The 15,265-nt window shown below is 46.7% G+C and overlaps 1 protein-coding gene across 1 annotated transcript in view; it reads left to right on the top strand.

The window, feature by feature from the left end:
- The first annotated feature begins 12,634 nt into the window (after positions 1–12,634).
- Positions 12,635–15,265, top strand: part of RNF43 (ring finger protein 43) — a 60,538-nt gene continuing 57,907 nt past the window's right edge. The window contains exon 1 of the mRNA XM_039385691.1: positions 12,635–12,980. Coding sequence (XP_039241625.1) covers positions 12,744–12,980 — 237 coding nt within the window. The 5' untranslated portion in view covers positions 12,635–12,743. The remainder of the gene's footprint in view (positions 12,981–15,265) is intronic.

The raw sequence follows: 15,265 nt of genomic DNA, 5'->3' as shown, positions 1-15,265 counted from the left end.
TCTGGATTCTGTGATCTCTTAATCTCTCCACTATCCTTTCTTCTGTATATTATAACATACAGAATGCTGAAAGCTTATTTCTTCACATGAAAACATATTCTTTCCTTCATCTCAACAGCACAGCACCAAGATGAGCTTCTTTGGAAAGTAATAACTTCACCTTCAAATATGTATTTCCTAAGTGAGGGGACTAAAGAACATATTTTCGATCTTATTCTTGGTTCTTTTCATTTCACTTTTGAAGACCCATTAAATTAAATCAAAGCACAACCTTGTCAAAAGCTTTCTTTTTTTCTCTGTATTCAAACTTGTTTGTTAACTTTGGCGAAGATTTCTCTGGGTTTTTCATTACGATTCTTATTGAAAGAGCAGTAAAAGAAAAGATGCCCATCTGGGCCTTTCAGACCATAATTATTTGAGGGGTTTAGCTCTGTTTGCTTTCAGCTGCCTGCAAAACCTTCGCTCGAGGTAGGACCGGATCAAAGAAGTGCAGCGAAGCTTTATTATCAGAGAATAACGAAAAATCACTCCAGGAGACTGTGAGAAATGGGAGTTATTGGTGCCACCTGACCTTGCAAGTCCAGTCATGCCCTCCAAATGCATCTGTGGCCGAGGGTTCCTCTGCCCACGATCACCTTTATGGGGAGTGGGAGCTCAAGAGCTGTGTTTCTCCGAATGACACACGCTAAGATAAATTATTGCCTTTGTGTATGCAAGCCTTAAAACTCACGTGGGCCAAGAGGGGATCCTTAAAATAAAGAAGCAGCTGAAAACATCTGTTTTAACGCGGCGTGAACAGCACCACATTTTCCCTTGAGAAAAGCAGAGTAGCTGCATTAGTAATGCACTTGTAAAACTAGTTGTAGGATTCATCTTGCCCAAGATTCATCTGAATGTGTAATAGTCAGTTGTATGTGCCTGGGCTTGTCTAGATTACATACAGGCAGTGCAGGGAAACAGGCACCTCCCAGAGGTTGAGTCACTCCAGCTTTCTTAGATGGATGCCTTTGGAAGACAATTAATTTCTTTCTGATGAGCCTATTAGTTCATGGAGTGTGCAGGGAGGCGACAGCTGCCAGACCCCTGAGGCCCTGCAGGAGGAAGGCATTAATCCCACCTGGATGGTGAAGTTCAGGCAACACTGTCTTTCCCATCTTCCCTTCTTGAAGAGACCTTGGGGACCACCTTCACTTCCATCAGTCTTTTGGTTGGTAAAGGACCAGAGTTCGCACAGGTTTTGTATCCAGGCCCATTCCAATGTGTTCATTGATGGGGCAGGAACAGGCACAGCTGCATTCCCTGATTTCCTCAAGCACAGCTTTGAGTACTGGTGACCCCAGATGAGTAACGAGCTCCTCTTAAGCATAACTTTGGGGCCTGACATTTAAAGTTCACGGTGTGAAAGGATGGTCTTAAGGTTCTTCCTTGGTGTATCCCAGATAGAGTGGAATGGAAGATGCTGGAGAGTGTTGGCCTCGTGTCCTTTGGCCCAGCTGAGCTGATGATAACCTGTGTTTTTGTCTGTTGTGCCTTGAATGCATAGAACTGGCCCAGACATTCCTGCAATTTCCAACAGGGCTTTGCAGAAATGTGTTTCTGCACACCAGAAATGGTGTAGGAGGTTCTGCTTCAAGCTTGGAACAGGTCTGGTGCTGATCATGTTGGTTTTGCATTTATGTCACAGAATCACAGAACCATGGAATAGTTTGGGTTGGAAGAGACCTTAAATATCATCCAGTGCCACCCCCTGCCATGGGCAGGGACTCCTTCCACCAGCCCAGGTTGCTCCAAGCCCCGTCCAACCTGGCCTTGGACACTTCCAGGGCTGGGGCAGCCACAGCTTCTCTGGGCAACCTGTGCCAGGGCCTCCCCACCCTCCCAGGGAAGAATTTCCTCCTAATTTCCTGATATCTTTTAGTTTGAAGCCATTGCCCCTTGTCCTGTCCCTCCAGGCCCTTGTAAATAGTCTCTCTCCATCTTCCTTGTAGTCTCCCTTCAGATACTGGAAGACTGTAATTAAGTCACCCCAAAGCTCCTCTTTTCCAGCTGAACAATCCCAATTCTCCCAGCCTTTCCTCACAGCAGAGCTGCTCCATCCCTCTGATCATCTTGGTGGCCTCCTCTGGACTTGCTCTAACAGGTCGATGTCCTGCCTGTGCTGGGGACCCCAGAGCTGGATTTCTGGGATTTCAGCTTTCCTGAGCTTGCAGGCAGCACTGGGACCTGCAAAGAGCCCTCGGTGCCAACGGGAACCCTCGTGAGCACAGACCTCACCAGGAAACGTGCCCGGGGGTCTTGCTCAGCTCTGGCATTGGATCACTGGCCTGGTTAGTGCTCTCCCCAAAAGTGCTGGGCTTACTTCAGTGGTTGGCATGGGGTTGCAATCATTCCCAAAGGTCTGTTGGGATGTGGCTGCTCTAACTTGGAAGAGTAAGAGGTTTTTGTTGGTGTTACAGACTCTGCACGAGAGAAGGGAGCTGGGGGCAGTCACTGGTAGTGCTGCAGCCTCTGTGCCTTCAGCAGAGGTGATGGTTGGTTTGTCCTTCTCTGCTGAAGCCCTGAGAGCCCACACAATCTTACTGTCTCAAGAGGAAGATGTCTGTAAGAATGTGATGTAGCACTGTCATCCCTCCAGCCAGATGTCACAGGCTTATTTCTATCCAACTAATCCCATTTTTTCCCAGTTTTGAGAAAGCAGGATTTAGTGAACGCCTTGATAATTTTCTAATGGTTTGTTCTCTGCTTTGGAGGTGAGAACACTGGCCTTGGTCAGGCCAAACTCCCATCAGCTCATCATTTCCTCTGACAGCAGAGAAGGAGGGCAGGGGCAGAGCAAGCACGGACTGATTCTTTTCCAAAATGCTCCCAACAGAGTGTATTTCCTCACTGAAAGGGTGGTCAGGCATTGGAAGGGGCTGCCCAGGGAGGTGGTGGAGTCCCCAGCCCTGGAGGTGTCCAAGGAAGGACTGGAGGTGGCTCTCAGTGCTCTGGGCTGGGGGACAAGGTGGGGATGGGGCACAGGGTGGACTGGATGACCTTCTATCTTAGTTCCTTCTGTTGATTTTTCTCTGGAATGGGGAGTCCTGCCCCTGCTGTTCCTCCAGGAAAGTGTTCTGTCCATCCTCCCCGTGCCTTCCCTGGAACCTGCTCTGGTGTTTTCTCACTGAGATGCAGAGTCCATCCTCAGCTTCTGTAGGTACATCTTTGTTCTGGGCAACACCAAGTCTGTTTTGAGGCTGATCCATCTCATCTGGAAGAAGGAAGGAGCTGTGTCTCTTCCTTAATTTAGTCAGTAAATATGGACCTATTCCACAAGGTGCCATTCATCCCTGTCTCCTCAGGACTCAAAGGAGATCATTGTTCACTGTCAGCTATTTCCTAAGAGCTGGTGAGAGGATGGGCTGGAGCTGGTAATTTCTCCAGGGTAGGACTGGATTAATGATATCTCAGACAAAAGAGCGTGGAAGTCTCTCCCCTCCAATTAACAGGGCAGGACAAAAGCGTGTGAGGGAAGTCTCACAGGCCTGTTTGTTGACTCTTGATTCAATTTGAAGACTTGGAGTCTTAGAAATGAATCTTGACTTTCCCCTTTGATATCACTGCCCTCAGTAAATTCTTCTCCCTCCAGTGCTTTTGGCTTTTTACTTGTGGCTTTTTATAGCCTATGATCCAAATTTGATGTTTCACAAGCACTTTTTCCCTTCAGGTCTTTCATTTGGGTTTTTTTTTTTAGAAGATTGGGTTCTTTTGTAATATCTGTTTGTCTTGCCCCAGAATCACTCCAGCAGGTTACAAGAAATTTCTCCACCACTGCTTTCCCACTTTGTCTCCCCAGGAGCCCTTCAAAGCTTTCCCTCGTTGGTTTTCTCAGGTTTGCAAACACACTTTGGAGTTTCCAGTGAGTGAAACACAGATATCATTTAGGGTTTTGGCAGTACCCAGTAATCTGTTCACAGCTCACAGAATGTTCTGAAAGATGTCCAGATTTCATCATAAAGCTGCTCAGAATTAGCTGTTGAGGTAACATGAGTCATTCCCACATCTGCTGCTCCTTTGGAAGGATGTCCACCAGCTCATTCTGGGTTGTTTAACTCATGGATTTGTTGCTCTAAACTGCACAGTTTCAGCAACAAACTGCACAAAATTCAGCAACATCACATTAAAAAAGGCAATAGGCAAGGATATTAAAAATCTTACTGGTTATCATAGCAGCTGTTCATGTAAAATCCCATGTAAGGGCCAAGCATTGCAAATAAATTATCTGAGCTGTTTGCCATCTCAGGTTATACTTATTACATTGATTTATTATGAACATTGGACTAAATTTGACTTAATCAAGTTCTCTCTCTCAGAACAATTATAAATTTAAGGTTGTCTGTCCTGCAAATAATGCCTTTACTTTTCAATTAGCTCTGTGTGTCACCAAACAATAATACCTGCAGAAAAACTGCCTCATCTATGAAGCTGGGTTTTAGAATAAAATCAGTGTTTAACTTCAGCGTGAAATCCACTTACTGTGGTGGGCTGTGATGAGAAAGTCAAGCAGCAGAATCAAAAGGGTGATAATAACACACAAAACACTTTGATTGTGGAGTTTCTACGTGTGCAGATCAATTTTCCAATACATCTTTTAAATATATATTAGAATATATCTAAAATAAATAGAATATGTAACATATATTAGAATAAATATTTCTGAAGATGAGGAAATCAGTCTTCAAGTCACTTGGGAGGTAAGAATACGTTTCTGGAATTTGTTTTACCGTGTGATTCTTGAAATGTTTAGTCAAAACAGGCAAAAGAACTCTGCAAGCACAAATCCTGGGAGCCTGATAACCGTGTTTGGATCCTCACAGAACTTTTCAGCCCCTGAAAAGCCCCCCCTGACTGGCAGTGCTGGTTCTGCAGCCCCCCCGGGCACGGCAGGAGCACCTTCCTGGTGAGTGCAGCACACGGGACCAGGTGAGAGCCAAGGAAGCTGCAGAGGGAACTGGAGGTTTGTGGGACTCGTGGAATGGAGAACATAAACCTGGAAACGGATCTGCTTGAGAAAAGTGAAAGTGGTGGGGGTTACAAATATCTCTTTCAAAGGAGCACCGGGCATGAAACGAGGGCCCAGGGCAGCAGCCCGGGGTGTCCTCATCAGTGCAGTGGTTTGTTCTTCAAAAGTTTTTTGCTTGACTTCACCAGAATTTGTCTTAGTTAATGAGTCTATGTTTATCTTTGAAGAATGTCCTTTGCCTGGACAAAAAAAGAGATTCTTTAATATCATGAAAAGACTGGGAAACAGCTCCCCTTTTTTTTCCCAGAGGGTTTTCTGCAGCCCTGAGTTTCACTTGATGAATGAGAAAAACTATGGTGACTTTTGGAATCGGCCCCACCTCCAAGATGAGAGAACTACAGGACTTAAAGGCTTTATATCCTTCTGGTGGAAACTGCTCCTTACTTGGAAGGCCTGGCTTATCAGATATCAAAAGATCTGAAGTAAAAACTGCAAGGGCTTCCTTTTCTATTACAGCATAATTCATATCCTTTTTTTCCCCCCTCACAGAGGACAAGCAAAGCAAGTTATGCTTATGTGTGTTGAAAAAGGTTTGACCTACCCAAGCTTGATGATCCAGTTTCCTGCCTTGCAAATATCAACCTTTGTCTTTTATTCATGATTTTTTTTATTTTTATTTTTTTTTAATATAAGCTTATTCAAGTTTATCCAACTGTATACAACTTGGTTATGGCCAGAATAACCAAGGATAGGATAGGAATAACCTACAGCCAGTCAGGCCATTGATATTCCAGTATTTATTTTTCAAGTCCATCTTTGTCCTCTCACTTTCATCATGAGCTTCTTTTTCATCCGGGGTTTAATGATCAGTCTGAGTGATGGGAGTCACAATTAAAGAACTTCTTATCTCAGAAAGGATGTTTGGGATAGAAAATCATTCCAAGGTTTAGTCCTGGCAGTCCCTGAAAAGGGGTGGTTGTCAGTGAAATGCCCATCTTCCCTTTAACCACTTTGGCTAAGTTTGACCATGTTTCCTCTTGAGCTCAACTGTCCAGAAACTATCAGTATTTTGAGCTTTGACTTTTCCATCCTTTATCCCTTTTCACTGTTCCATTGCTGCTCCTCTCCCATCCTTGTCAGAACTGTCCTATCTAGAGAAGCTGAAAGGATTTAAATTGTACTTTGTGGGGGCACTTTCCCCTACTGGAAATGTGTCTGAGAGCCTACAGTGCATCCCAGAAGATGACCTGTCTTACCACAGCCTCGAGCTGAGGTCCCCTACAAAAGAGGCAGGAGAATTTTGGTGTGGGTTGGTTTGTTGCTTTTGGCAGGATGAGCTCATCCATCCCTGCACTTGGTAACCTGGACCTTACCTAAAATCCTGGCTGCTGCAGCAAAAGTGAAACACCTTGTTCATGGTTTAAAAAACACAACTGAGAAAAAATATTAAATGAAAGGAGCTACATTTAAACCTGGACCATAAAGATATAAAGGAGGCTTGCCTTTAATGGAAAGGCTGTGCTTAACTTCACCTAAACTTCTTAAATTCCAGCTTTTTTCTTCCCCCCTTCCCCCCCCCCCCCACAATTTATGGCTCTCTGCAGGCACATCTCCATGGATCCACAGCAGGATTTAACTCCATACACCAGAGAAGGGATCTCACCTCTGTGCTACTCCCTTCAGGAACTTCTGGTGTTCCTGCTGCTCAGAGGCCAAGCCTTTCACCAGCATTTGATCTGATATGGCTTTCCTGGTAGGTGATCCTGTGGCTTCCTGCTTTAATTCATTCATCTATGGAATTAGCTTTTTATTAACCATTACCTCAGCCAGAAAGTCTGAGGATAATCTGGCACTAAGGACTAATCTTTCATATTAGATCTCTTCCAAAATAAAACCATACTTTAAATATACCTGAGTTTCTGCTCAACTTCTTTATATGACGCATCTTTGTCAGAAGAAATTACCCTTCCAGTGTCCTCTAACTCTGATTTATCTCCAAAAGAAGCATCAGGACAGACACTGGCTGTTAAAATGGGATTGACAGTTTCATCTGGGTAGGACTTGCTGCTTTTGAAACTCCTCATTGTCTTCTTTCTGCCTTGAAAGTTATTTGATGTTCAGGTGTATTCATGGTGATGAGGTGGAGGCTTTTTCAGGTTACATTAAGTCTTATTTAAGAGAGTATTTTGAGATTTGCCGTGAAGGCAAAGATTTTCATTGAACATTTAGATAAATGGTCAGATTGTTTCTGATAAACAGTTTTAAAGTTTCTGTTTTCTGTGGAAAAACCACCTGGACAGGAGGAAGAACTTCTTCCCTGGGCAGTGACCCAGCTCTGAACAGGCTGCCCAGGGAGGGGCTGGAGTCTCCTCCCTGGGGAGATTCCAGAGCCCTCTGGACACAATCCTGTGCCCTGTGCTCTGGGCTGGCCCTGCCTGAGCAGGGAGGTGGCACCAGTGACCCACTGGGGTCCCTTCCAGCCTGACCCATTTGGGATCCTGGCTCATTTCTCTTGTCTAGTTTGATACCTGAGGGCAGATTTCAGACTGTGAGGGCATTTGTCCATTCTGGTTTTCTGAGTTCCTGTTTTGCTTAATTTTGTGAGGCCTGAGTTTCAATTTGGCACCCTTCATTCTGAGTAACAAACACTAATTACACAACCCATCCAGGCAGTGCTCACCTTGGGTTAGATGCTTTTTTGGGGTACTTATGATAAGAATTATTATATTATTATATTATGAGAATAGTTACTATTTTTTTCCTAAAGTGATTACAAGAAAATATTGTGTGATCTTTGGTTTTCTTTCTTTCTTTCTTTTTCTTTCTTTCTTTCTTTTTCTTTTTTTCCTTTCTCTTTCTTCTTTCCTTTTCCTTTTCCTTTTCCCTTTCCTTTCCCTTTCCCTTTCCCTTTCCCTTTCCCTTTCCCTTTCCCTTTCCTTCCCTTCCCAAACCTTCCCTTCCCAAACCTTCCCAGCCCGTCCCAACCTTCCCTTCCCAAAAATTCCCTTCCCAAAACTTCCCTTCCCTTTCCTCCTCCCTTCCTTCTCTCTGTTTCTCCTCCCGCCGTCCTCTCTTTCACTCTTTTATCTTTCTCTCGTCTTACCTTTTTTTTTCTTTTAAGGAGCACATCAGTGTGATCTGTGACCCTTCAGGAGCTCAGCCTCTGGTTGTATCTGTAGAAGGAACTGATTCATCTGGAAAACACAGAAGGAACAATTTCCTCTCCCTTGCTAAGAACAGATTCCACATTTTTTAGAGATTCCCAAGAAAACTACTCTGAGACTATCACAGAAAGGGGAGATCAGAATAGTTTAGTTATTGGTGGCAGTGCCAGTCCTTAAAAATTACAGTTAAAATATTACACTTGTACAACCTCTCCGTGTACTTACCAACACCCTTCTGCAGAGATGCTTAAACTAATTACTGTTCTGTGGACAAGGGCATAAATTAGATCAGTAATTAAAACCTGAAGTTTTGGGAGTTGTGTCAGAAGCCTGGATGTCACAATTTGGAGATGATGTCCACAGATCTGTTTGGTGGGGGGTGACAGTGCTCCTAAGGAAATGCTGAGTAATAAGGTGACTGTGGAAGTAACAGGGGAAAAAAACCCACCAGACTGATGAAGTTGATGTAGAAGTCCAAACATTTTGCCTCAAGTCACGACATAAAAATTGCACCAGTCTGCTGATATCTATGCTGAGACACAGGAGAAAAACCAGCAGCAGAACATCTGAGGCCAAACAACGCACAAAGACAGTAATGAAAGGGAAAAACCCAAATGTCCCCAGATTAGTGAGACAGAAGAGGACACCAAGAGCACTTTGGTTCCATTTTAGAGCCAAAGTCGGTGCCCCTTCAGCCTCTTCCTTCAGTTGGAAGCTCTTTCCCTCCCAGCTGTTCATCCAGGAGCTGATGGTGGAGTCAGAAGAGCTGTTGCTCACTTCAAAGGGGAGCTTCTAGATTCCAGATAATGGTGCTGGTTAATAATTCAGCTCATAACACACATCAGTTTGAAACATTTCAGGAAGGAATGAAGCCTCTTTGTCAGTGCAGAGGAAGAACAAGGGCTGCAGTTCTTTGCCTCAGACGTGAATGTCTCTGCTGAGAGATTAAAGCTCTCCTGGTGCCGTTCTCAGGGACTTATCAGGGGGCTTGTTCACTCTCCTGACCCGGCGTTGGAAATATCCCCATTTTGCCCTGAATTGAGGGAATTTACAAAAAAAAGAGCCTCTTGTTTGCGCTGTCCCACCAGCAATTTTCTGCAGGAGCTTGGCCCCAGCCATGCTGACTGTGAGGCCATCGGGCCCTTCACGGATCAGTGAAGGTGTGCCTGTGTTCCACCAAAGCGGGAATTCCTGCAGGTCCTGCCAGGCTTGAGAGTTATTAACACTGGGCAGCTGGGATCCATGGAAGTGAAGGCAAAGATCCTGGAGCACCTTGCTGATAATTTTTGTTATTGTTTTATATTTAAAGTTTGAACAGCTAAAGGGATTCCTATTCTTCCAACAAATTCCCAAGTTCAAGCCGTGTTTTACAGTCCCTGATGGGAGCACATGTGTGTGACACACAAGGCCCCATATTTACTCCATATTCCCATTTCTTCCTAGATCTCCATCTGCTGGCAGATGTGCCTTTCAAGTGGGGGTGCTTTGGGAAGGAAGGAACAAGAGAGAGCATGTGAAAATGTGCAGCAGCTGCCAGCTGGGCTCCCTATGTTATATTTATATGTGTGTATAGCTATATTTATATATATATTTATATGTGTGTATAGCTGTATTTATATATATATTTATATGTGTGTATAGCTATATTTATATGCATGTATATAGCTATAGTTATATATATATATAGTTATATTTATATAAGTATATAGGTCTATTTATCTACGTTAACAGTTATATTTTTATATATAGTTATATTGATATAGGCATGCAGTTATATTTTCATATATAGTTATACTGATATTTATATGATATATGTATACATTTATATGTATATTTTTCTATGTATATAGTTCCATTTATCTATATATGCAGTTATATTTTTATATATAGTTATATTATATAGGTATATAGTTATAGGTATATAATTATATTGAGATATATATATAGTTCTATTTACATCAATAGTTATATGTGCATCATTATAGGCATATTGATATTTGATAGGTATATTGCTATTTTTCAGGTATATTGGTATTTAATAGGTATATGGATATTAAATAGGTATAAATGAATATATATGTTCATTTTACAATTAAATAAATTACAACGCAATAAATTCATTTTTTTAACAGAAATGGGTGCTGATTTGCATTTCCTCCGTGTTATAAATTACAGGTGATAGACCGTCAGAGTTGAAAATACGCTTCATGTTTCAGTAGTTCTTGCTGACAGGAGAAACAACCCCTCACAAAAGAGGGGACCAACTCTGAATCCTTTATGCGTTTCTGTGAGTGCCTCCAGGGTGCCGCTGACCGGTTCGCTCCCCTGGGGGCCCTTTTCCACGGGCAGCTGGAGCGACTCCCGGCCCGCTGGGTGGGTCAGTGTTCCCGGTGGGGTTCCCGGTGGGGTTCCCGGTGGGGTTCCCGATGGGGTTCCCGGTGGGGTTCCCGGCGGGGTTCCCGATGGGGTTCCCGGTGGGGTTCCCGGTGGGGTTCCTGCAGCCCCGCTCCATCCCGAGCCCCGCGCCGCGGCTCTGACCCGCAGCATCCCGCACCTCTCCGAATTCCAGCCCTCTGCCATCAGCCCGCCCTGGAACCTCCCCAGCAGGGCTGCCGAGCGCGGGGGCGATGGGCAGAGCCCCGCGGGACAGCCCGCAGGGATCCGGCCCCGCGCCGGGGCCCGGCGCTCCCCCCGCGGGCCGGGCGCTGCAGGCGGGCGGCGGGGCGGGAGGGGGAGCCCGCGGCCCGGCCGGGGGCGGCGGCTCCGGCTGCTCCACCCGCCCGTGTCCGCAGGTACGAGCGCCGGCCGGCCCGGGCTCGGCCGGCCCGTGTGGAGCAGGGGGCGAGCCGCCGGCCCCGCCATCGCCGCCCGGGATCGGCCCGGCCCCCGCCGGGCTGCGCCGCCGGCTCGCTGCCCATGTCCCAGCCGTCCCTGCCCGCCCGCACAGCCGGTGCCCGCCCGCGCTGCAGGGACGCTGCGCTCTGGAAGTTTTCCCGAGGCGCGCTGGGGTGCTGGCGCAGCTCGGGCGATTACATGCGGACACTTCGCTTTCAGCCATGCCTGCCCCGGGAGCTCTCTGCCTGCTGTAATTTTCTCCCTTTGATCTCGCTGGATCCTCTCTCGGGCTCCGGAGCTCCGCTTGCACCTACCTGCCTGCTGCGTGTGCGCGAGAGAGGGTTTTTCCTCTGGGTTTTTCTTACGTTTTTTTTGCTACAAGTACCGAATTTTTTTACTTAGCACCGAACGCGAACAGCATCAGAGCCACGCGACTTTTTTAAGCTACTGGAAATAACTTTTGCCTGGGATTTACAGCAGCATTCCCTGCCGGCCCCTGCGGACTCCAGCAGGCTCGCAGCCTGGAGGTTTGCAAAGCTTTTTTTTTTTTTCCTTGTAAATCCCCGTTTCTCTCCATAGCCGTGCGATCACCGTGACTTCGGTTTTAATCGAAAACACCTCCCGTCTGAATTCTCCGGGTTATGAAGGCTCCTCGCTACGTTTCATGTGACCTTTGGGCAGAGCATGGAACTTTCTATTTTATTTTGTGGGGCCTTGAGTCGGGATCTTCTTAACGTGCGCTTGGAAGCAGTCATACCGGAACTCGGGCGCGCACAGAAATAGTGCCAGAGAAACCAGATACGCCGTAACTTTCTGCCTGATACCTGTTTGGCTTGGTGTCTAAACTTTTATAAGTGTTTGGGGGGCCTTTTTATTTCCTGGGAACTTGGAAACTATGAAGAGGAGCTCGGTGCTTTATTAATTACCCTGGAGAACTGCACCCGGAGTCAGACTCTTGAGCATGGATTGCTAGGAGAAAGGTAAAGCTGGTCTTGAATGAAGCACTTCTGGCACGAGGAAGATGGAAGGGATCAACTCCATTTGGAAGGGGATGGTACCGAAGCAGACTTTCTTTTCAGCCTAAATTCAAGGAATACCGCCTGCCTGATTTCTGGGAAGGATACCGATCGGTGCAGATAACATTCAAGGTTGTGCCTGTGCCGTGGGAAATGCTGGCAAGGAGGTGAGGTGTCTCTCGAGGGTGTTTAGGATGGGTGTTTTGAACCTCTGGATCTTCCTCACTCCCGGGCAGGACACACGAGGACTCCACATCGGCGGGGAGACCTCCCCACACCTCATCCCCGTGGGACCACTGAGTTCCCAATGCTCCGTGGCGTTCCCGTAGACCCGAACTGATTTCTTCCTTCGCAGCCTGCTTCGCTGATCTTTCCGGATTTATCTGCTGGAGGAGGGACTCGCGATATTGGATATTTTTTTAATTTTTTATTTTTATTTTTATTTTTATTTTTATTTTTTTAGTTTGTTTGTTTAAAATATGCCTCTGAGCTCCCAGCGGCCCTTGAGCACGTGGCACCGAGGAAGAGGGACGGCGATGGCGAGAGCCAGCGTTGCCCGTTGAGCCGCGCTGGCGGTGGCCGAGCCCCTCCGTGCCGTGCCCGGGGTCTCTCCGGGAGCGCACACTCGGACCCCCCCAAGGAGCTTTTCCGATCGGATCCCGCCGCGGGGTGAGGACGCGTTCCCGACGGTATGTGTGGCCCGAGCGCGCTGCTGCAGCTGGTAGCATGAGTGCTGGCCCCCAGCTGCAGCTGGCTGTCCTCTGGCCTTGGCTGCTCATGGCGACCCTGCAGGCAGGACTGGGCCACACTGGGCTGGCGCTGGTGGCCGCAGTGGAGTCGGAGCGGGCGGCGGCGCAGAAGGCCATCATCAGGGTGATCCCCCTCAAAGTGGAGCCCATCATCCTGGAAGGGGAGTTCGCCAACGTCGCCGAGGTGACCCCGGCCGAAGGGAAGCTGCTCCAGGTGAGAGCAGCCGCGCTTTATCCCGCTCCATCCCTGGCCCGGCCTCTCCCCGCTTTGCTGCTCCGGCTCCCTCGGGGTTTATTTCCCGGTGTGGATTCGTCCCGGGTGGGTTTGGTTGGACTCTGGGCTGAGGGGGCAGGACCCTGCAAAGGGCTGATCCTTCCTCCGGCACCGAGCTGTGGCTGCGCCTTGTTAGTGCTGAATTGTGGATGTGGTCGGTTGATTCCCTGGTGATTATTTCATATCTTAATTGATGTTATAAAGCTGAGTGTGTCGAGTCACATGTTGGAACGTTAAACTTCTGACAGAAAACGGGATTATTATTTTTTCCTGTGAAATCCGTGTGGTTTTCTGCACCCTCTGCTGATACCTGGGGTGCTGTTCCACCTCCAATAGTCGTCCAGGCTGCACCCACCAGAATCCCTGACCCTGCTCCTGGTTGCCTGTACCTGAAAGCTGAGTGTTACCCACACAGTAGCTCCAGTGGTGTCACCACCAGGCATTTTTATAAGTGAATTAATGCTGATCTCTGACCTTTACAAAGGGAAGAGCATCTGAACACCCGACTGGGAGGTGCAGGTGCTGCACAGTCATTCACTGAACAGCCCCATCTCCTGCACGCGCTGAGTTTTGAGCTCAGTTTCCTGAGACCTGGCGTGCACTCTCTCAGTTCTGTGGGCAATTTGCTTTATTCTTGAGAACAAACAAAATAAATGACAAAATAGCCTTCATTAACATTAAATCTTAATTTTCACATGGCTTTTTCCAGTCTGGACTTTCCAAATGGGGTATGTTGAAATCTTAATTACATTTGTAGCTTGGAAATTTAAAGTAATAAATTTATGTAGTTTTATAACAAAAGAAATACGGTTGAGCCAGCTTTAGCACACGGTCACCTGTCTGAAAATGAACGTGGACAATTTGTTGCATGGTTTTCCACGCCTTTTGAATTCCTCGGAACGAAAGCTCTGCTATAAAATTATATTACCAGGCTAAAAAAAAAAATATCTTAGACAAATGTACTCAAGGTCCTGTTCTGTCGTGAGGCAATGTCCAGGAAAGTCAATATTTATTCCTTACAAAAACTACAGTGGTGTTGCAACCGAGCACAAAGTATAGAGTGGGACCTTTTGGAAGTGGGAGGATGATAACCTCTCCTGTGGGATGTGTGGAGGTTTGTAACCAAATGCAAGGATACCAGGAGGGAATTTTTGTGCCACCGCGGCAAGGTGTTTGGAATACAAAGCTGTGAACAGTGTCCAGCTTCATCCTTTAAAAATCATCCTCAGGATGGAGGTGGCTGGGGAAACACTACGAGTGTGGGTACACAGGCACTGCCCTGCACTGGGAGTGTTTTTAGGCCACTCTGTGCGTGCAGGTGAGGGCTCCCATTCCGTATCCCAGTGAATCCAGTGCGGGAAGTCCTCCGGGTCTGGTTTCAGGTGGCGGTGCTGGGATGGGGGTCAGGCTGTGCCTTCTGCAGCAGGATGTTTGCCTGGTGCCAGGCACGGTGCTCTGGGAAAGCTTAGTCAAGTGTACCTGTGACCTCTCGTGTAGATCTCGTGGTGGGGTTTCGAATTCTGCTGCTAAATCTTGAAACCCGGAACGTAAAAATGACTTCTGAAGTTGTTTGGGCCCTGATCCTGCGGTGCCTTCCTGCCTCTGGAAAGAGAAAAAGGGAAATGGGGATGTAACCCTCGAGGAACAAAATAAGTGAGAAATTAATGGAAGGAATTATTTTCAGTTTGCTTTTAGATAGCTGGGCATGAAATGCACCAGAATTAGGCTTTGTTGGGACATCCCATTTTGCACGTGGTTGTCAACATCCCAATCTTGCAAAAACTTTAGGTCACGTGCTTAACTTTGATGTCATTGCAACTCCTACTTAAATAAACTTAAGGCTGTGCACACGTAACTGCACAATTGGTTCTTTAGATATAATTTAGGGATGTAACATTATCACGTTTGCAGTTAATGAGTTAAGATGTCTGGGTTTTGCAGTGTTTTTGGGTAGGTCTTGGTTATGTCAGACCCTGTAAGATGCATTTAGCCCTTCCAGGAGAACACAAACTGCAGAGTTAGCTTGGGGAAAAAGTTGCTTCAGCAGAATCACAGAATATTCTGAGTTGGAAGGGACCCATAGGAATCACTGAGTCCAACTCCTAAGTGAAGAAAAGAGGCCCAGTCCTGTTTCCAAAGCAATGCTCCCTTCAGTCAGTGCTATAATAGGATTGCTCAAGGGTCAGTGGTGCAGAGTTGGCCCTACAGTCAAGTCAAATTCTCTT

This window comes from Pipra filicauda, unplaced genomic scaffold (assembly GCF_003945595.2).
Source record: "Pipra filicauda isolate LSUMZ 115617 unplaced genomic scaffold, ASM394559v2 scaffold428_size586839_pilon, whole genome shotgun sequence".
Lineage (NCBI taxonomy): Eukaryota > Metazoa > Chordata > Aves > Passeriformes > Pipridae > Pipra > Pipra filicauda.
This window is presented reverse-complemented; position numbering and strand designations above follow the sequence as displayed.